Source organism: Schistocerca serialis, chromosome 4 (assembly GCF_023864345.2).
Source record: "Schistocerca serialis cubense isolate TAMUIC-IGC-003099 chromosome 4, iqSchSeri2.2, whole genome shotgun sequence".
Taxonomy (NCBI): domain Eukaryota; kingdom Metazoa; phylum Arthropoda; class Insecta; order Orthoptera; family Acrididae; genus Schistocerca; species Schistocerca serialis.
In genome coordinates, this window is record NC_064641.1 from 123,125,365 (window position 1) to 123,147,021 (window position 21,657).

Consider the following 21,657-nt stretch of genomic DNA (forward strand, 5'->3'; position numbering starts at 1 on the left):
CATGTCTGCGTCGATGGTTCGAGGTATGAGGTATGGACTGGTGACATGTACGCCATTGCTTCAGCTTCCGCTGACACAAAGGGCTGCAATGGCAGGATAACATCGACATGGCATGTTAAGTGCCAAAATGTAGTGTTTTCGCACGAGTCCCGCTTCAAGTTGTCATACAGTGATGGCTGGAAACGCGACTGACTCCATCGTGGTGAACGAAATCAGGCACAAACGCCAAGTGTGATGGTTTGGGGCGCCATTGGCTATAACACGCGAGCTCGCCTCCTACGTCTGGAGGGAAATCTGAACAGCTATTGCTGCATCATGGAGGTTTTACAGTCCGAGGCGCTGCCTCTCCTGCAGTCCATTCCACAAGCCATATTTCGGCAGGACAACACCCAGCCGCATATGGCAATGACTGTGGAAGTCTTCTTCGAAGAACGGCGGGTATCATAGTTTCCCTGGCCTGCCCGTTCACCTTATATGTTGCCCATTGAACATGTCTGGGATGTGATCAGTCCGCAGCTTGTTCATTCAGGTCCTCCTGCAGCCACAGTTGATAATCTGTGGATGCACCGTTAAACCACGTGACAGAGTATTCTTCAGCAGCATACTGAGGTGTTCTATGATTCCATGACACTACATCTGGCATCTCTGATTGGAGCACGGGGTGTCAGTACTTTGCACTGTATTTCCACATCCACAGTACCTGTACCTGTCTGTAATACTAATCATTTGTATAGTGTAATGTACCTAATTAATGGAATAAATTTCACTGCGATCACATCTCTTGGCCCCGGGGTTTCAGTTTCTCCAAACAGTAGTGCACACTGATTCAGTTGGCTGTTTCATGATGATTTGCGTATAATGGGAAACTATGAAGACACGAATTCACAAAGATCACATGGTGGTGTATGCTTGGTGATGCGATAGTATGTCCATTTTGACCCTGGTAGTGTCGGACAGCCTTTGCCAGATATCGAGGTCCTTGAGAGAGCTTCCCCACTACTCGAGGCCATAGTTCTCGATGATTTCGGTGACGCTGGAGATGGTGCCGGTGACCAGTGCCAGAAAGGACAGGGCGACCAGAAGGGCGTTCTTGAGCAGCTTCCAGCGCATCCAGCCGAGCGCCCCCGGCTCCTGCCACAGCACCACCGACTCGATGACCGCCGGGTACAGCAGGCCCAGAGTCGAGAAGCACACCGCCCCCACCAGGGAGATGGCCGGACCCAGGTTCGGCACTGCCACCGCCAGTGCCACTGCAAACACAAACACACACTCAGAACTTCCCTGTATTATCGCCGCTACTACATCAAAGTAGTTTTACTTCAAGAGGAAAGGCTCATTCCCGATCGTGGTCTAGACTCTAGAATAATTTCCTTATGTATATGTTTCCAAAAACACCATACATGAGCCGGCGGTGGTGGCCGAGCGGTTCTAAGCGCTACAGTCTGGAACCGCGCGACCACTACGGTCGCAGGTTCGAATCCTGCCTCGGGCATGGACGTGTATGCTGTCCTTAGGTTAGTTGGGTTTAAGTAGTTCTAAGTTCTAGCGGACTGATGACCACAGCAGTTAAGTCCCATAGTGCTCAGAGCCATTTGAACCATTTTTGAACCATACATGACTGATTCAGTAGCGTATTGTCTGCGACGTTATAAGGTACCTCTAACGAAACCAAATTTCTCTGCAGTGGACTTTTATTTGTTGGCTTCAGGCGTAAAGGTATAGCTTTTGCGATCCTATAAAAATACTGTCCCCGTTTTATTAATAATGTTTAGTAGTAATGTCAATATACCCATATAGTATTTTCTCTGCTGTAAGAGAGCCGATTTCTGGCTGCCAGAGCTAAACAGACGAGTGACGAATAAAAGATGCTCACTGTTGCCATCACACTGCTGGCTGGTGTGTTGGGTTTTGTGCATAAACACACGAATAGAACATTTAAGTCAATGTGTGAAACAAATTCTGAACTGCAGGAAGACAGTAATTAATGACGAGTAAACTGTGAACTGTGCACTCGGCTTTTGTGTGTGGATGAATGAAGATAATTCTTGCGTGTTCAATGGACGCACATCAGTGGGTCACTAGAGAAACAATGCATCGGTATGATATTAGTTTTGGACATTTCGAGAAGTTTGTTTTGATGTGAATAAACTTGATCTCTATCATATTTATCACTAACTCAAACTGTTTCATGCATCCCATTGTATCGTTATAGCGCGCAGAATAGCGGTTTCAGGGTGGGAGGTCTTGCTGTTCGTTTCCTGTTTTTACTAGGAACATGGGGTGAAAAGTTTTGGTTTAGGCAGACCAACGACTATTTGCATAGCTACTCTAACACCTGTCTTACAGTAGCTATCTTACAGTGTAGTAAACAATGTTTGAGCTACGAACCAGAACTACGGGCCAGGAAAATTGTGCAAATCGATTAATTCCTTTTGCAAAAGATTTTAATGGGCTGAAATTAATGCTCAGCTAATGGCACCATTTGTATGTGCACCGTTCGGATTTTACGTGCAAAAGCAATCACACTCATTAGAATTTTACATACAAAAACCAGACTGATGATGTCGTCCACCGGTGCACTAGACCTTTATCTAAGATACGTTTTAACTGTTTGAAACAGACTTCCTTCGTTTGGATTATACGAGCAAAAATCACATTTTTCTGGGAGGTTTCAGAAGCGTGCTACTTCATTACTTAAAATTGTATGAATATGTTCACACTGTGCACGAAGGTGGATACATGAATGAAATAAACACGAAATTTTTTAATCCAATAACCTTTACCCGCTGTCGTGATGGTTTAAAGTCGAGCTAATTGTAACACGTAAAATTCGTTCTTACACGAACTGAATGCCCGAAAACGGTTTAAAATGAATCAAATAAAAAAAATACATTCTAACGATCACATTGAAAGCTCGCTCTCAAAAATCTAGCTTCATTCGCATTTTACGTGCCAAAACACGTTTTTTGGATGTTTCTCTTCGCACGCACCTTCTGTGCTTCAGACTTGTGCAAATCGGTTCGAATTTTTTACGGTAGATAAATACAAGTAATTAATGTTCACTTTGTTGTTTTGTGAAAGCTTTACCCAATGCCACTATATAAACAAGATTATTCGAAATACAATAAAAAAACTATACCCGATAATTCGTCGCCCGTCAACAAAAATCTACATCGGTTAACATGCTATGGAGGTCTAACGTAAAAAATATGAAGAGTAAAAATTTGTACCAGAATGAAAAATGCTCCTAACGCAGTACAAAAAATGCGAATATGTCCTGAGCAGAGTTGGGGATGTAAAAGGAGGGAACTAGCTTTCCGACTCATCTGGCCGCCTCAGAGACGTTTGAAGCAAAACATGTTGACACATTCGCGCTTTTTTAGAAGTTAACCTGCTTTCCCCACGCAGTGAGTTCTCTTAGATACATCCTCTGTTACATATATGGCGAGGGGTGTAATATCGAATAGATGGAAGTTTATGTGCTTCTAGAGAGTGTAATTCATCTGCAATTGGAAGTATCCGGGAATGCGGGGTGTAAATAATAAGAAGTATCCCGGAGTGGAGATACATACATCCTAAATCTTAACGACACATCGTGTCATATTGCATGACATGCCAAATGCCACGTTGGATGAGATGATGGCATGTGTCATGTTATACGACATGACGTCATATATCATGTTAGTTTACTTGATACTACGCATTATGTTACATGACATGGGTACTAATACTAACAGGTAAGAAAGCTCAATTGCAGTGCGGGGTAGCCATACGGTCTAGGACGCTCTGCCACGGTTCGTACGGCTCCCTCCGTCAGGGTTTCGAGTCCTCCCTCGAGCATGGGTGTGTGTCTTCTCCCTACCTTAAGTTAGTTTAAGTTCGATTAAGTAATGTGTAAGCTTAGGGACGTATGACCTCAGCAGTTCGGTCCCATAGTCCTTACCACAAATTTCCCATTTTCCAAAAGCTCAACTATGTCAAGATGTTTTGATTTAAATGTCTTTGAGGCTGACAGGAAAGTAGAAAATCTAGTTCCCTTCTTTTACACCCCTGAATCTGCCAAGGACATTGCCCCTTTTTTTGAACTATGAGAGGAACGTTTTTCATTATGGTAAACGAATATACTCCATAAACGTGGGAGTGCCGTGTACTTCAAATTGTTGTGCATACTCTGAACAGCAATCCCATGACATCAACTTCATGATGACACTTGTACCAGGCCGGCCGCGGTGGCCGAGCGGTTCTAGGCGTTTCAGTCCGGAACCGCGAGACTGCTACGGTCGCAGGTTCGAATCCTGCCTCGGGCATGGATGTGTGTGATGTCCTTAGGTTAGTTAGGTATAAGTAGTTCTGAGTTCTAGGGGACTGATGACCCCAGATGTTAAGTGCCATAGTGCTCGGAGCCATTTAAACCATTTTTTTGAACTTGTACCAGTACAGAACTCATACCATACGTGCAACAAATGTGTAAGTATGAAGTGGGTGTCTAGGTATGCGGGACTGATGTCTCTGTGTAAATGTCGTATCCAATGTTTTCATCTACCAGGAAAATTATGTCATAAACATAAAGAACCAATATATTATTTTGTAATAGTTATGTTTTATTATTTCTTCGGAGATATCGGAGATATCGACGCTGCCAACCCAAAAATCCACATCACACTTGAAACCGAAACAGGCATGCACTGGAATAATTCTGAAGTAGTGCTGGAGGGAACTGAAACCATGAATTCTGAAGGGCTGTCCATAAATACGTAAGAATACAACGGGATGGAGATCTCTTCTGAACAGCACGTTACAAGGCATCCCAGATATGCCCAATAATGTTCATATACGAGGAGTTTGGTGACCAGCGGAACTGTTTAAACTCAGAAGAGTGTCTCTGGAGCCACTTTGTAGCAATTCTGGACGTGTTTGGTGTCGCATTGTCCTGCTGCAAATTGCACAAGTCCTTCGGAATGTACAATGGGGATGAATGGAAATAGGTGGTCAGACAGGATAATTACGTACGTATCACTTGTCAGATTCGGATCTAGAAGTATCAGGGGTCCCATCCCACTCCAGCTGCACAGACCCCACGCTATTACAGAGTCTCCAACAGCTTGAAGAGCCCCCCGCTGACATGCAGGATACATGGATTCATGAGGTTTTCTCCATACGCGTAAGCATCCATCCACTAGATACAATTTGGAACGAGATTCGTCCGACCAGGCAAACTGTTACCAGTCATCAACAGTCCAATGTCGGTGTTGACGGACCCAGTCGAGGACTAAAGTTTTGTGTCGTGCAGTCATCAAGGGTACACGAATGGGCCTTCAGCTCGGAAAGCCCATATCGATGATGTTTCGTTGAATGGTTCGCACGCTGACATTTGTCGATGGCCCAGCATTGAAATCGGCAGCAATTTGCGGAAGGGTTGCCATTCTGTTACGTCGAATGATTGTCTTCAGTCGCCGTTGGTTCCGTTCTTGAGGGATCTTTTTGCGGTCGCAGCGATGTCAGAGATGTGATGTTTTGTAAAAAAATGTAAATTTGTGGTAAGATTTTATGGGACCAAACAGCTTAGGTCATAGCTTACACACTACTTAATCTAACTTAAACTAACTTACGCTGTGGACAAGATACACACCCATACCTGAGGGAGGACTCGAACCTTCGACGGGGAAAACCGCGCGGACCGTGACAAGACGCCGCAGACCGCGGGCTACCCCGCGCAGCTTTGATGTTTTATCAGATTTCTGATAGTCACGGTACACTCGTGAAGCGATGGTACGGGAAAATCACCACTTCATCGCTACCTCGGAGATGCTGTGTCCCATCGCTCGGGCGCCGACTGTATGGTATGGCTCTAAGCACTTTGGGACTTAACATCCGATGTCATCAGTCCCCTAGGCTTAGAACTACTTAAACCTAACTAACCTAAGGACATCACACACATCCACGCCCGAGGCAGCACTCGAACCTGCGACCGTAGCAGCAGTGCAGTTCCGGACGGAAGCGTCCAGAACCTCTCGGCCACAGCGGCCGGCACGCCGACTGTAACACCACCTTCAAACTCACTTAAATTTTGATAATTTGCCGTTGTAGCAGCTGAAAGGGATCCAACAACTGCGACAGACAGTTGTTGTCTTATATAGGCGTTGCCGACAACATCGCCGTATTTTGCCTGTTTACATATCTCTGTATTTGAATACGCATGCTTATGCCAGTTTCTTTGGCGCTTCAGTGGAGTATCCCAGATATGACACAAAACTGAGAGTTAATTTGGAGATAAACGTTCAAAGGAAGTGCTAGACTGGGTAGAAAAACGATCAAAAGCCAACTACTCTTGCTGTAGTCTTTGTTTGTGTGTGTGTGTGTGTGTGTGTGTGTGTGTGTGTGAATGTATGAACTTGCGATGTTTGTTACTAAAGATAAGAAGTACATTATTTTAGCACCTTCGTCTTCACAGGAGGGGGGATGGGGGAAGAGTCTTCTGCCCCATGACAAGAACATCGCAGCTATCTCAAAGTATTTACAAAATACTGTCGCGCGAGGAATTACAGTGAAAGAAAGTATTTGTGGCTATGCCTGAACCTCTACCTTTACTAAATAATTCTGTTATGGTAGATGACACACTATCCAACTAATGAAGGCCCTTCAAAGACAAACCAACTAATAATTAATGTAAAAGTTCACAATAGGTAAAATACTTTAGTTCTGACGATCAATTACAAACGATGCCATAAAACATTTTATATTTTCAGGTCTGGATATATTAACTGAAAACAGAGCATACATGAAGAATGAAAGTAACTCACCAAGAATTTTAAAAACCAAGTACGGCAACATCAAGAAACAAAATACTTTAAATATCTCGGTCAAAATATTAACACAAAAAATGAAGAATCTGCAGTTAAAATCATAACTCAAAAAAACTGAAAAAGCGTGCGTGAAAGTGAGATACGTGTGTAATAAAATATGTTTTCAAAGGGTGTTAAACTGAGGCATTATAATACAGATGTAAAATCAGAAATCCTCTGCGGATAGAAAACATCACTTCTATCTGCGCGCAACATGACATTAGGAGGTTTAAAAAGAAAGAAAGGAAAAACTTGCGAAAAAATTAGACCCAGTCAAGAACAAAGATGGGCACTGTGTTTTGAGATCGAACACAAAAATATATTCATTCTGCCCTAAAATAAGAGATCATGTCAGGAAAATACATTTAGAGAGAATGAAGGAAGACAGATTAACATTCTTGCCAACCAGAGAAGCAGATAAAGAAAGGATGAAGGGGCAAGAGAAAAAAGACTCAGAAGAAATGAAGACTGCATAGGAGAGCTTACTCGACAGTGGCAAATTCAGACTAGATTTCAATTGATTCAAACATTTTCAGAAACATAAACAGAACAACAACTGGAATCCAACAGTCAGATCAGAGGAAAAGAACTCATCTTGAGAAAATGAAAGTTCTGGACAAGGATGAAGGAAAAGGGAAATATGTAGTTATGTTAACGTGGTCCTAAGTTGGCCTGAAACGAAATAGAAAAAAAATAAAGCACTAATGATGTCACAAATGTGCCGAAATGTATGACCAAGAAAATTAACAGCCAGATTCAATTCTACAATCTGATAAGGGAGGAGAAGACTAATGAACACGTAAGGATAAAGACAGCATTTGATGATTATGACCTTAAACTGAATAGAAATGGGTTTATCATAAAGACGAAAGGAACGTCTGAAGAAGAACTAAATGAAAAGATGGTTGGTAAGTCTGGTAGATTTCTGTGAGAGACTGGCCGTCCAATTGTGATCACTGCAAAGGAAGTTATTGACCGAACCCGTGAGGTGGTAATGCAAGATCGCTGATAAAAATTCTTGAGGTTTCTGAGATTGTAGTCATCTCAAGTGAGTGCCCTGAGAACAGGAGGTGGGTGTCACACGATTGCACACAATCGGTGAGTAGCGCATCCGGCACTACATTAATCGCAATCCGCAAGACTTTTTGAGCAGATTTGTGACTGTTGATGAAATCTGGATCCATCATTACACACCAGTGTCAAATTGGCACTCAAAACAATGGATAAAGGTACTGAATCTGAACCGAAGGAGACACAGACCACTCTGTCAGCTGGTAACGTGATTGCGACTGTTTCTTGGATTCCAAGCTGATAATCCTCATACGGTACTCGGAAAAAGACCAGTACCACACCTGGAGCCTATTACGCTTCATTTTTGGATTGTCTGGAACTTGCGATAGCTGAAAAAAGACCAAGCCTGGCACCCAAAAAACTGATCTTTCACCAGGAAAATGCAGCATCCGACACAACAGCGATAATAATGGCAAGAGTGCATTAATTGCTCTTTGAAATGGTTCTTCGTCAATCCCATTAACCAACTTTGCCCCAAGTGACTTTCTCCTGCTCCTTAGTTTGAAACTTCGACTTGTTGGGAAGATGGTTGAAATGGCTCTGAGCACTATGCGACTTAACTTCTGAGGTCATCAGTCGCCTAGAACTTAGAACTAATTAAACCTAACTAACCTAAGGACATTACACACATCCATGCCCGAGGCAGCATTCGAACCTGCACCGTAGCGGTCGCTCGGTTCCAGACTGTAGCGCCTAGAACCGCACGGCCACTACGGCCGGCCTGTTGGGAAGAAATTCTCATCAAAAGAGGAAGTGATAGCTGCAGTCAACGAGTATTTTGCAGAGTTTTACAGAACCTCTTTCTCCAATGGGATGAAAAAGCTGGAGGATCCCTGCACCAAGCGTATATCATTCAAAAGAGACTGGTCGAGAAGTAAGGTGAGCTGTTTACGAAACAACTGCATTGTTGATGATAAGGAGGGACACAGGTGACACGTACTTCCAGACGTAGAGCTCGAGTCTGTAATACAGCGCAGAGAAGCCAGGAGAACTACGAGGGTCATTCAGTAAGTAATGCCCCACACTCTTTTTTCTCAGAACATATATGTTGTTAAGAGTAAGAATTTGATGACAATATACACGTACATCAACATGTCTTGTCCGTGTCCTATTTTTCTACGTAGTCTCCATCACGTTTTATGGTCGTACGCCAACGTTGTGGAAGAGCATGTATTGCCAGCTGGTAAAAGTTCTTGTACTATAAGAGTAGTCGTGTTTTTTCTGCACGACTGACACTCTCGTCGTCTTCAAAGTGTGTTCCCCGTAGAGAATCTTTAAGCGGCCCAAAGAGATGGAAGTCCGAGGGTTCCATTTCTGAACTGCAGGGTGGATGAGGCAATGATGTCCTACCTAATTTGTCGATGTGTCCCCGGGTTCTCAGACTTGTGTATGGGCATGCATTATTGTGCTGGAGCAAGATTTATACTGGATTCTTGTCCGATCCAACACGTCGGAAAAGGATTTTCAGTTTATTCACAATCTTCAGGTATCCCTGTGAATTGATGGTTGACCCTCTCAGCATGACATTCAGGAGAACAACGCCATCACAGTTCCAGGAGACTGTCACCATGACTTTTCTGGGACAGGGGTTGTCTTGAATTTCTTCTTTTGCGATGAATGAGGATGGTGGCACTCCGTGGACTGCCTTTTGTTTCCGGTGGACCCAGCTTTCGTCTCGCGTAACAATCAGTAACAAAAAGACCTCACCGTCGGTCTCAGGACGCTCCAACAATTCAGACGAAATGACCTTTCTTTGAATCTTGTGCTCCGCTGTGAGCATTCGTTGATCCCATCGTGAATGCCTCTTTGAATACCCGAAGGTCTCGATCATTGCAGACGCACATCCAATGCTGACTGACAACTGTAGAGCGAATTGTCGAGTTGTGATGCGCCGATCGGCACGAATAATATCATCCGCATGATTGTGCATGTCTGGAGCAGTGGTTGTGAATGCCGTCCCGAGCGTGACTGATCATGGAGCTCTGTTTCTGCATTTCCTGAAACTGTAACTTTCTTTACCCATCGCCCAACTGTACTCCTATGAACTGCAGCATCTGACGCTGTACTACGGCTCTGCCATCTGCCATCTGCCAGAACGGTTGGAAAATATTCCTGCGCACAGAGCAAATATCAAACGTTAAGCGCCGAGAAAGACGTTTGTCCATGTATATTAACATCTTTTTAAAAAAATTTGGAGCATTACTTATTGAACGACACTCGTATCTGTCCAGGAGGGAGCGTAACATGGCTGGCGTTCACTACGCAAGGTTCACAATGGCGGCGCGTGCGACTGACCTGTGCCGAGCACCAGCGCAACCCTGAGGATCCTCTCCCCCACGTTGTGGTAGACGGGGTCTATGCGGGCCGCCAGCGGCTTCCAGGCGATGTCCACCACGATGTAGAGCTGCAGGCCGTACGACAAAAAGCTACTGGCCGCCACCGCCAGTTTCACCACCTGCGCCAGGCTGCAACAACACAAGACTCTCTGCAGTATTCCAAACAGTTTCTTAATGTTACTTTAAACTTAATCCCTCAAGTGAGTGTCTGTGCGGTGTGATCAGAAAAGTTGGTTGGCTGACAGGTAGATTTGGGGGAGGGGACCAAACAGCGAGATCATCGGTCTCATCGGATTAGGGAAGGATGAGGAAGGAAGTCGGCCGTGCCCTTTCAAAGGAACCATCCCGGCATTTGTGTAGAGCGATTTAGGGAAACCACAGGAAACCTAAACCAGAAAAACTCTGAAAACCTTTAATGGGTGTTGCAAGGTAGGCTGTACTGAGAAATAATTGTTAAGAAAAAATTCGATGCCTTGCGTCGTTTCCGAGTTAATTAGGAATGAAGTTGGGTGCGCAAATTCTAGCGGTCCGCCAAACACAATTATCGTCAGGTTCTTCTCGTAGCGTAGATGATAGCGCACGAAGAACCGGCTTGGCGACACCGTCTCTGGCGCGCAACTTGAATTTGCGTGCGCAACGATATGACTGGCTAACTTCAATGCTAATTCACTCGAGAACAGCGCAACGTGCCGATTTTTTTTCTTAACAGTTATCTCTCAGCACAACCTACCCTGCAATTCCCTTACCAGCATTTCAGGCTGTTTGTGACCACCCTGTATAATTCACAGGAAGCTAAAAAAGTTCAATTTTTATTTGCTCGATTCAGAAGCCGTAAGCTGTACAAAACTTTGCATTACATAAATTTCCTGACAGATGAAAACTGTGTGCCGGATCGGGATTCGAACCTGCGATTTTTGTCTTTTGCCGACAAGTGCTCTACCAACTGAGCTACCCAAGCACTTCTCATACACTGTCCTCATAGCTGTAATTAGAAAATGTTAAAGTAGGTGTGCCTCAGGGATCTGTACTGGGGCCCTTCCTGTTTCTGATAATGATCAATGACTTCCCCTCGTTTATTAGATCCACCACTGTATTGTATGCAGATGATACGACTTTTCTCCATAGCAGTAACAATCTTAATGATCTTAAAACCTGTGCCGAAAATACACTCACTCATGCAGCATATTGGTTCAGAGCAAATGGTTTCCTGCTAAATGAAAATAAAACTCAGCAGATAATCTTCACTCTAAGAGACAAGCCACTATCAGATGACCCTAGTTCTGTTAAATTCCTGGGAGTTTATTTAGAAGAAAAGTTATCCTGGGGCCAACATGTAAACTATATTAGTAGTAAACTATCTAGAGTAATTTATTTATTAGGACAACTCAGAAATTGTGTACCTGAAACATACATCACATCATCTTATTTTGCATTTTTCCAGAGTATAATATCCTATGGCATTATCTTGTGGGGTAACTGTAGTCATATACATGACATCCTATTATTGCAGAAGAAAGCCATTAGGATAATTACAAATTCTTCACATAAGGCTCACTGCAAACCCTTATTTACTAAACAAAAAATTATGACTGTAATAAACCTCTATATATACAATGTCTTAATCTTTACGAAGAGGAACCTACAAGATGTGAAACGTAGAGAAAATGTACATTGTTACAACAAAAGAAGCATCAAACACATATACACGCCTTACCACAGACTATCAAAATCAATACATAGCTATGAAGTCACAGGGCACAAGCTACTTAATAAGCTGCCACATGCCATACAGGATCTTCCTGAACATACATTCAAAGAAAGACTGCATGAATCGTTTATTGCCCACCCGTTCTATGATATCAATGAATTCTTCAACTGTAAAATGCAGTAATCCAACAGATGACCCACTGTACATTTATTGTAATATAAGCTAAAAATTTCAGTAGTCAATACCTTATCACACTGTATTATAAATTGTAACTTCATTTGACGTTGTCAATTGCTGTAATGGCCTAAAGACAATAAAATCTTTATTATTATTATTATTACTGCAGAAGCTCATCTTCTGCCTTCCAAACTTCTCCTGCATGTTTTGCGTGACTAGCACTCTAGGAAGAACAGAGTGTTACTTTTGCAAAGTGCTTGGATAGTTCAGTTGGTAGTACAACTGCCCATCAAACGTAAGGTTCGTGGGTTCGAGTCCCGATCTGGCACACAGTCAAAATCTGCCAGGAAGTTTCAAATCAGCACAGACTCCGCTGAAGATCGAAAATATATAATACAGTAAAGAGCAAATGAAACTGGCACACCTGCCTAATATCGTATAGGGCCCTCACGAACACGCACAAGTGCCCAACACGACGTGGCACGGACTCAACCAATGTCTAAAGTAGTGCTGGAGGGAACTGACACCATGAATCCTTCAGGGCTGTCCATAAATCCGTAAGACTACGTGGGGGTGGATATCTCTCCTGAGCAACACGTTGCAAGGCATCCCAGATATGCTCAGTAATGTTCATTGTCTGGGGAGATTGGTGGCCAGCGGAAGTGTTTAAACTCAGAATTGTCTTTCTGGAGACATTCTGGAGCAATTCTGGACGTCTGGAGTGTCGCATTGTCCTGCTGGATTTGCCCAAGTCCGTCGGAATGCGCAACGGACACGTATGGACGCAGGTGATCAGACAGGATTCTTACGTACGTGCCACCTGTCAGAGTTGTACCTAGTCGTATCAGGGGTCGCATATCAATCCAACTGTACACACCCGACACAATTACAGAGCTTCCACCAGCTTGAACAGTCGCCTGCTGATATGCAGCGACCATGGATTCATGAGGGTTTCTCCACACCCGTACACGTCCATCCGCTCGACACAATTTGGAACGAGACTTGTCCCACCAGGCAACATGTTTCCAGCCATCAACAGTCCAATTTCGGTGTTGACGGGCCCAGGCGATGCGTGAAGCTTTGTGTTGTGCAGTTATCAAGGCTACACGAAAGGGCCTTCGGCTCCAAAAACCTACATCGATGATGTTTTGTTGAATGGTTTGCAAGCTAACACTTGTTGATGTCCCAGCATTGAACTAGGCAGCAATTTGCAGATTGGTTGCACTTCAGTCACGTTGAACGATTCTCTTCAGTCGTCGTTGGTACTGTTCTTGCAAGATCTTTTTCCTGCCGCAGCGATGTCGGAGATTTGATGTTTTACCAGATTCCTTATATTGAACATACATTCGTGAAATGGTCGTTACGGGAAAATGCCCTCTTCATCGCTACCTCTGAGAAACTGTGCCCCATCGCTCGTGCGCCGATTATAAAACCACGTTCAAACTCACTTAGCCGCGCGGGATTAGCCGAGCGGTCTAGTGCGCTGCAGTCATGGACTGTGCGGCTGATCCCGCCGGAGGTTCGAGTCCTCCCTCGGGCATGGCTGTGTGTGTTTGTCCTTAGGATAATTTAAGCTAAATAATGTGTAAGCTTAGAGACTGATGACCTTAGCAGTTTAGTCCCATAAGATTTCACACACATTTGAACATTTTTCAAACTCACTTAAATCTTCATAACCAACCATTGTAGTAGTAGTAACCGATCTAATAATTGCGCCAGACACTTGTTGTATTGTATAGACGTTGCCGACCGCAGTGCTGTATTCTGTTTGTTTACATATCTCTATATTCCGCGATGTTCCAAGACGACCTCAGCTTTTTTTCAACCGATATTGCCCGAGAAAAAAAAGTATTGCATTGCTTATCGAACTCTCCTCGTACTTACGGTTCCGCCAGTTTCGTAAACTACTTTATTTTGTTGTATATTTCTGTCTAGCTACGGGCGTAGGCAATTACATAGATGAATGTTGTAATCTGCAATAGTTTTCTGCTATTGTAAAGTAATAGAATGTAGATACTTAGATTTTTAATTTGTTAAATTTTTAGATTTGAAGATCATCTGACAACATGATCTAATATTGATGAATACTGATCATATAGAAATTAATGTGTAACTGAGACATATTTCAAATGTCAACTTAACTGCTGATTCCCTCGTGCCGAATATATCAGCAACAGAGCTTGTTCAATGCGGATTCGGTCATTCTTAAATCCTATATCGATTTGAGACAGGATTTAGAAAACATTCCGTTATTGTGTCTTGAGGTAGTAGGTGTACGTGATTAGGATTATATACAGATACGCTAGTGTAGTGATTACTGTACAAGACCTACAAAATTGTAATCTATTCATTATGTGGTACCACTTGAAATGTGCCTGGTTCATACTGCAGGTTCCAGTTAATACGGTATGAAAACATGGGGGCTAGCGAAGAGCCTGCCAGTTATTTCTAAACGATAAAACAAACGTAATAGAAATTGAATTCTGGCTGAAAGCCGCCCAGACTGCACAGCAGGTGAGACTCACATGTCATGGACGGGCAGGTTGAGGGTGATGCTGCCCATGGTGTCCTCCCCGTACTTGTAGTAGCCGAAGAAGCCCACCACGCAGTACAGGGTGCACACGAGCACCATGGCCGTGTTCACCACCCCGGGACATCCGGAGAAGTGTGTGGGATTCCGCATGTTGTTCTCCACGGGCATCACCTGAAGAAGGAACAGAAAATCCGTCACTATCTCTAGAGACAGATAGTACTTAATCATGTTGCTTATGGAAATGTTTCATTGAGATATAAACAACATTTTGAAGTACTATACGTCACTCGTGTTTCCCAGTTATATATTTGTCAAATCCGAGGGTTACGAATATGTCGCTAACATAGTCACTTTTTATTATTTTTCCATGTCACCACCTTCGCACTCTATTCCGACTACAAGTGCTGTACGTCTCCTACCCCCGGTGTGTCCCCAGATAGTTTGGTTCAAATTCCTCCCTACAGTCCGGAATTATGCTTTACGTGTTACCTCTTACGTCAGCTCACTAGCCACACATCAGTCACTCTACATCACACGTCATAAGAATTGTAACCGGACTATCAACACTGAATACTGCTGAATCGTCAAAAAATACTCATCGTTTTGGATTATTTGACGTCACCCCCTTTCCCACAAAACCAAGCACTTGGGCTAAAAAGTCATCGAATTTGTCACCGTTCTGTCTAGGAACACCGAAAACCGTCTATTCGCCACAAAAATAGTTCGTTTAGGATTATATTTACTTGTCATCTAATACTCATCCCTACCGCATTCGTAGCAGAACTAGGAATCAAGTCGTATGTGTTCCGAATTAGGCTGAAATTTCTCCAGGCCTTCCGAAGATAAGCTTAGAGGTCATCTTCAGTCCTCCTCAACCCTATTTTATTCTCTTTTATAGGACTGCAATTTCTTTTCTTTTCTTTCCAGTTAGCAAGAGATATGGGAACAAAGTTTGCAAAAATTGCTATGACACACTACAAGCTACATAGAATATAGTGGTTTCCAAAATTGCCACCATATTGGTAACGTAGCCTCACGAGTCCCCCCCCCCCCTTGTCTCACCACATACTATATACCACTTTACTGTAAATTGATGTCTATCCACATGTTTTTTGTTTTAGAACTATAGTTCCACTGTAGATGTGGACGATCTTTGTCGTATCGCAAAGCAAACCCGACGGACTTCCTGCACAACCTCAGTAGAAGGACAGACTTGTGTGTGTGTGTGTGTGTGTGTGTGTGTGTGTGTGTGTGTGAACTCAAACGGTGACAACTACTAACTACTACCCGTAACTAGCTTGCAGCTTCAGTGTTGATTAATGATACATGACTCATTATTTGCATACTCCTAGAACATCTAAGGGTGGGGCTTGAAGATGAGAAACAGCAGGGAACCTCCACCTTGTTACACTCGCTGGACAGTGTGTCTAAGGCGTTCAGCCTGACCGGGTTGCCTCCAAATACGCCTCCGCCGACTGTCTCGTTGAAGGCATATGCGACACTCATCGGTGAATAGAACGTGGTGCCAAACCTGAGCGGTCCATTCGGCATGTTGTTGGGCTCGTCTGTACCGCGCTGCATGGTGTCATGGTTTCAAAGGTGGACCTCGCCATGGACGTCGGTAGTGAAGTTGGGCATCATGCAGCCTATTACGCACAGTTTGAGTCTTAACACGACGTACTGTGGCTGCACGAAAAGGTTTATTCAACATGGTGGAGTTGCTGTCAGGATTCCTCCGAGTCATAATCCGTGGGTAGCGGTCATCCACTGCAGTAATAGCCCTTGTGTGGCCTGAGCGAGGCATGTCATTGACAGTTCCCGTCTCCCTGTATCTCCTCCATGTCCGAACAACATAGCTTTGGTTCACTCCGAGACGCCTGGGAAGTTCTCTTGTTGAGAGCCATTCCTTGCACAAAGTAACAATGCGGCCACGATGGAACAGCGGTGTTGACAACCTAGGCATGGTTGAACTACAGACAACACGAACCGTGTACCTCCTTCCTGGTGAAATGACTGGAAATGGTCGGCTGTCGGACCCTCTGTCAAATAGGCGCTGCTCATGCACGGTTGTTTACATCTTTGGGCGGTTTTAGTGACATCGATGAACAGTCAAAGAGACTGTGTCTGTGATACAATATCCACAGTCAACTTCTGTCTTCAGGAGTTCTAGGAATCGGGGTGATGCAAAACTTTTTTTGATGTGTGCAGTTGCATCGTAATCCAAGTAGTCTTCCTTTTTGTCAGACAGTGTAGTAGAAAAACGTCTCGGAAGCAGACCTGCAGGGGGCCAAATCCTTTCTGCGAATCGAATGCTTCAGAAAATTCAAAAGAAGAGTAAACACAGCCATGTGGAATCAGTCAATGAATTGGAAAGAAAGATTTTACGTCATCAGTCCAAACATGAAAATTTTCTAACAAAGTGACTTCCCTGCACACAAATGCATCTTTTGCGAGAGCCCCCGAGAGCTAAAACCACTGCCAGTGAAACTGATTACATATTTTGTGAACAGTGTCATATTATCTACAGCTGAGACGCACTTAACGGTAGTTTCGCCACTCGCGATACATTTAAATTAAGAACTACCTATTGAGCAGTAGTTTAAATCCGATCATATACCTGCTGTCACATAACATTGTTTGGCAGACTGTATCGAAGGCTCTCCAAAAGTCAAAATACACTGCATCAGTCTCCCTCCGCTATCTGTAGCCTCTTAGATCAGTAAAACGAGCAGAGCGATGTCAGATTCTCATGAGCGGTGATTGTGAAATCCGTGTTAATTTCTATTGAAGAATTGTTCCCTCTCCAAATGTGACATCATGAGACCAAATTATTAGTTTCATAATTCCGCAACAAATTAAAGTTGACGAGTTAGGCCAGTAGATGTTTGTGTCTGTTATGTCACAGTTTTTAAGGGCTTTGAATGACTTACATATTTTTCCCACCAAGTCGTAGCCCAGCGATCTGCTACAGATTGTTGTTAGAAGAGGGTACATATTTGAACCTAAAACACTAAAGCGGGAAAGTTTCACATTTTTACTAAACCATAATAAATTTTACCACTCCATATTTTATTCAAGTGAAGACTTAAATTCTAGTTGATGCACTAGTCAACTGTAGTTATAAGCTCTTTAGTGGTATATCATACAAATTTATTACAAAAAGTCCTGTTTTACACTCTATGCTGACAGTACCAGATTTGCTGGAACCGCAGACTGATACGAACTGCAGTCGTAAATTTTACTAGGGTTTAGGAATCTAGGGTTAATACAACATCTAATAATTAGCTATTAGGTACAGAGACTGATCTCAAACATAAGTCAATGAAATTTAATAGGCGTAAATAAACTGATCAGCCAGAAAATTACGGCCATCTACCTAATAGCCGGTACATCCACATTTGGCACAGATTATAGTGCATGGAAGCAATTAGACCTTGGTACGTTGCTAGAGGGAATTTGCACCACATCTGCACACACGTCAACTAATTGCCGTAAATTCCATGGACGAGGGTTATGAGCTCTGCCACCACGTTCAATCACATCCCAGATGTGATCGATCGGGTTTAGATCTGGTGAGCTGGGGAGTGGGGGGTGGGAGGGGGGGGGGGGGGGGAGGCAGCACCTTAACTGTAACTCGCCACTGTGTTCCTCGAACCATTCCCTCACACTTATGGCCTTCTAACGTGGTTCACTGTCTTGTTGAAAAATGACACTGCCATCAGGAAACATGATGGTCATGTAGGGATGTATGTGATCTGCAAACAGTCTGCCGGCCGTGGTGGCCGAGCGGTTCTAGGCACTTCAGTCGGGAACCGCGTGACTGCTACGGTCGCAGATTCGATCCTGCCTCGGGCATGGATGTGTGTGACGTCGTTAGGTTAGTTAGGTTTAAGTAGTTCTAAGTTCTAGGGAACTGATGACCTCAGATTTTAAGTACCTCAGCGCTCAGATCCATTTGAACCATTTTTTTGCAACCAGTCTACGATACTCCATGGCCGTCATGGTGCCTTGCACGAGCTCCACAGGACCCATGTATGCCCACGTGAATGTTCCCCAGAGCATAATGGGGCCACCGCCAGATTGTCTCCGTCCTCCGGCTTGTCTCAGACATCCGACCTCTGTAATGAGGAGTGGCCGCCCAACCGCACGTCTGGATGTGGTTGCGCCTTGGTTTCACCACATGCTGAAGACACTCACCACTGCACTGTACCCGACAGGTCGTACAGTTTTCGGAAATATTCTTACCGAGCCTCCGGCAGATTACAGTCTGTCCTCAGTCAAACTCAGATAGATCGCGCCTTTCCCACTCTACGAACAGCCCGCTCACTGATACTACATGCACTTTGCGTGTGTCTATCAGTCATACATCCCCAGGTGACGCTGCTATCGCTTGGACGGGTTTATACACTACCGGCCATTACAATCGCTACACCAAGAAGAAATGCAGATGATAAACGGGTACTCATTGGACAAATATATTATATTAGAACTGACATGTCAGTACATTTTCACGCAATTTGGGTGCATAGATCCTGAGAAATCAGTACTCAGAACAACCACCTCTGGCCTTGATACGCCTGAGCATTGAGTCAAACAGAGCTTGGATGGCGTGTACAGGTACAGCTGCCCATGCAGCTTCAACACGATACCACGGTTCATCAAGAGTAGTGACTGGCGTATTGTGACGAGCCAGTTCCTCGGCCATCATTGACCAGACGTTTTCAATTGGTGAGAGATCTGGAGAATGTCCTGGCCAGGGCAGCAGACGAACATTTTCCATTATGGCGATGACGAATACACGCTTCCAATGTGCCTTCACCGCGAAGTCGCCAGACACGGATGCGACCATCATGATACTGTAAACAGTCCTGGATTCATCCGGAAAAATGATGTTTTGCCATTCGTGCACCCAGGTTCGTCGTTGAGTAAACCATCGCAGGCGCTCCTGTCTGTGATGCAGCGTCAAGGGTAATCGCAGCCATGGTCTCCGAGCTGATAGTCCATGCTGCTGCAAACGTCCTCGAACTGTTCGTGCAGATGCTTATTGTCTTGCAAACGTCCCCATCTGTTGACTCAGGGATCGAGACGTGGCTGCACGATCTGTTACAGTCATGCGGGTAAGATGCCTGTCATCTCGACTGATAGTGATTCGAGGCCGTTGGGATCCAGCACGGCGTTCCGTATTACCCTCCTGAACCCACCGATTCCATATTTTGTTAACAGTCATTGGATCTCGACCAACGGGAGTAGCAATGTAGCGATACGATAAACCGAAATCCTTACACGAGGCATCACAACAACGTTTCACCAGGCAACGCCGGTCAACTGCTGTTTGTGTATGACATATTGGTTGCAAACTTTCCTCATATCAGCACGTTGTAGGTGTCGCCATCGGCGCAACTTGATGTGAATGCTCTGAAAAGCTAATCATTTGCATATCACAGCATCTTCTTCCTGTCGTTCAAATTTCACGTCTGCACCACGTCATCTTGGTGGTGTAGCAATTTTAATGGCCAGTACTGTATGGATAGTAGGTCGGTTGTCACAGCCTTCTGGCTGACCAGTGTATACGAAAATTGTATTTAAACGTTTGACTACGCAGTCAATGATAGTCGTTAAAACCCTTCGCAGTTTTCAAGTGTGCATGAGTAGAGATCATGCAGAGGAAGGTGTCCCCGGCGCAGAAACACATTATTTCCCGAACGCTGAGACTGCCGAACGCCTGCCGACCTGCGCATTTCGGGCGTTCTCGAACAGTGAGGTGGCAAAAGTTATGAGATAATGATATGCATATGTCCAGATGGCGGTAGTATCGCGTACAGAAGGTATAAAGGGCACTGCATTGGCGGAGCTGACATGTGTGTTCATGATTCACGTGAAAAGGTGTCCGGCGTGATTAACGCAGCACGACGGGAATTAACAGACATTTAACGCGTAATGGTAGTTGGAGTTAGACGCTTGGAGAGTTCTATTTCGTAAATAGCTAGGGCATTCAATATTGCGAGATCTACAGTGTCAAAAGTGTGCCGAGAATATAAAATTACACGCATCATCTCTCAGCAAGGACAACGCAGTGGCCGACAGCCTTCACTTAGCGACCGACAGCAGTGGCTTTTATGTTGAGTTGTCGGTGCTAACAGAGAAGCAACACTGCGTGAAATAACCGCTTAAATCAATGTGGGACGTACGACGAACGTATTCGTTTGGACAGTACGGAGAAATGTGGCGTTAATGGACTATAGCAGCAGATAACCGAAGCGAGAGTCTTTGGTAACAGCGCAGCATCGCCTGCGGTGCTTCTCCTGGGCTCGTGACCCTATCGTTTGGACCGTAGATGAGTGGAAAACTGTGGCCTGGTCAGATGAGTCCCAGTTTCAATTGGTAAGAGCTGATGTTAGAGCTCGAATACGGAGCAGACCGCACGAAGCCATGGACCTAAGTTAACAGCAAGGCATTGTGCAAGCTTGTGGTTCCTCCATAATAGTGTGAGCTGTGGATACATGGAATGGACTGGGCCCCTTGTCTATGTAGGCCTACTTAGAAACCATTTGCATCCATTCATGCACTGGGGTATTCCCAAACAACGATGAAATATTTAGGGATGACAATGCGCCATATCACCTGGCCATGACTGTTCACATTGTTTTGAAGAACATTCTGGACAATTTGAGCCAATGATTTGGGTCAGTAGATATTCGGAACTTCACCCATTTTTTCACGACATCTATATACCGTGCCGTAGTGCGAAGGGTCGATTTGACGTCTTCTGCTGGGAGTTCAAATGGACGTTCAAAGATCTTGATCGTGTGGAGTCCCATGATCGACGTCCACAGTATCCACATTGCCATCAACGTGGCAGAAGCGGAGGCTCTGTTTTTTCCGAAGGATCCGTTCACATGTTGCATCGTTGATGATCTTGAAACAGGCTATAGTGCTCACAGTGGATAAATGCATACTGACAATGTAGGCCGCCGGGATTTTCACCTCTTC

The 21,657-nt window shown here is 44.3% G+C and overlaps 1 protein-coding gene across 1 annotated transcript in view; it reads right to left on the reverse strand.

Annotated features, from left to right (window-relative positions):
- Positions 1-996: 996 nt before the first annotated feature.
- The window catches only part of LOC126474311 (proton-coupled amino acid transporter-like protein CG1139), a 70,226-nt gene continuing 49,565 nt past the window's right edge, over positions 997-21,657 (reverse strand). The window contains exons 7-9 of the mRNA XM_050101777.1: positions 14,660-14,838; positions 10,209-10,378; positions 997-1,250 (exon numbers count right to left, since the gene is read on the reverse strand). Of these exons, the coding sequence (XP_049957734.1) occupies positions 997-1,250; positions 10,209-10,378; positions 14,660-14,838 (603 nt within the window). The remainder of the gene's footprint in view (positions 1,251-10,208; positions 10,379-14,659; positions 14,839-21,657) is intronic.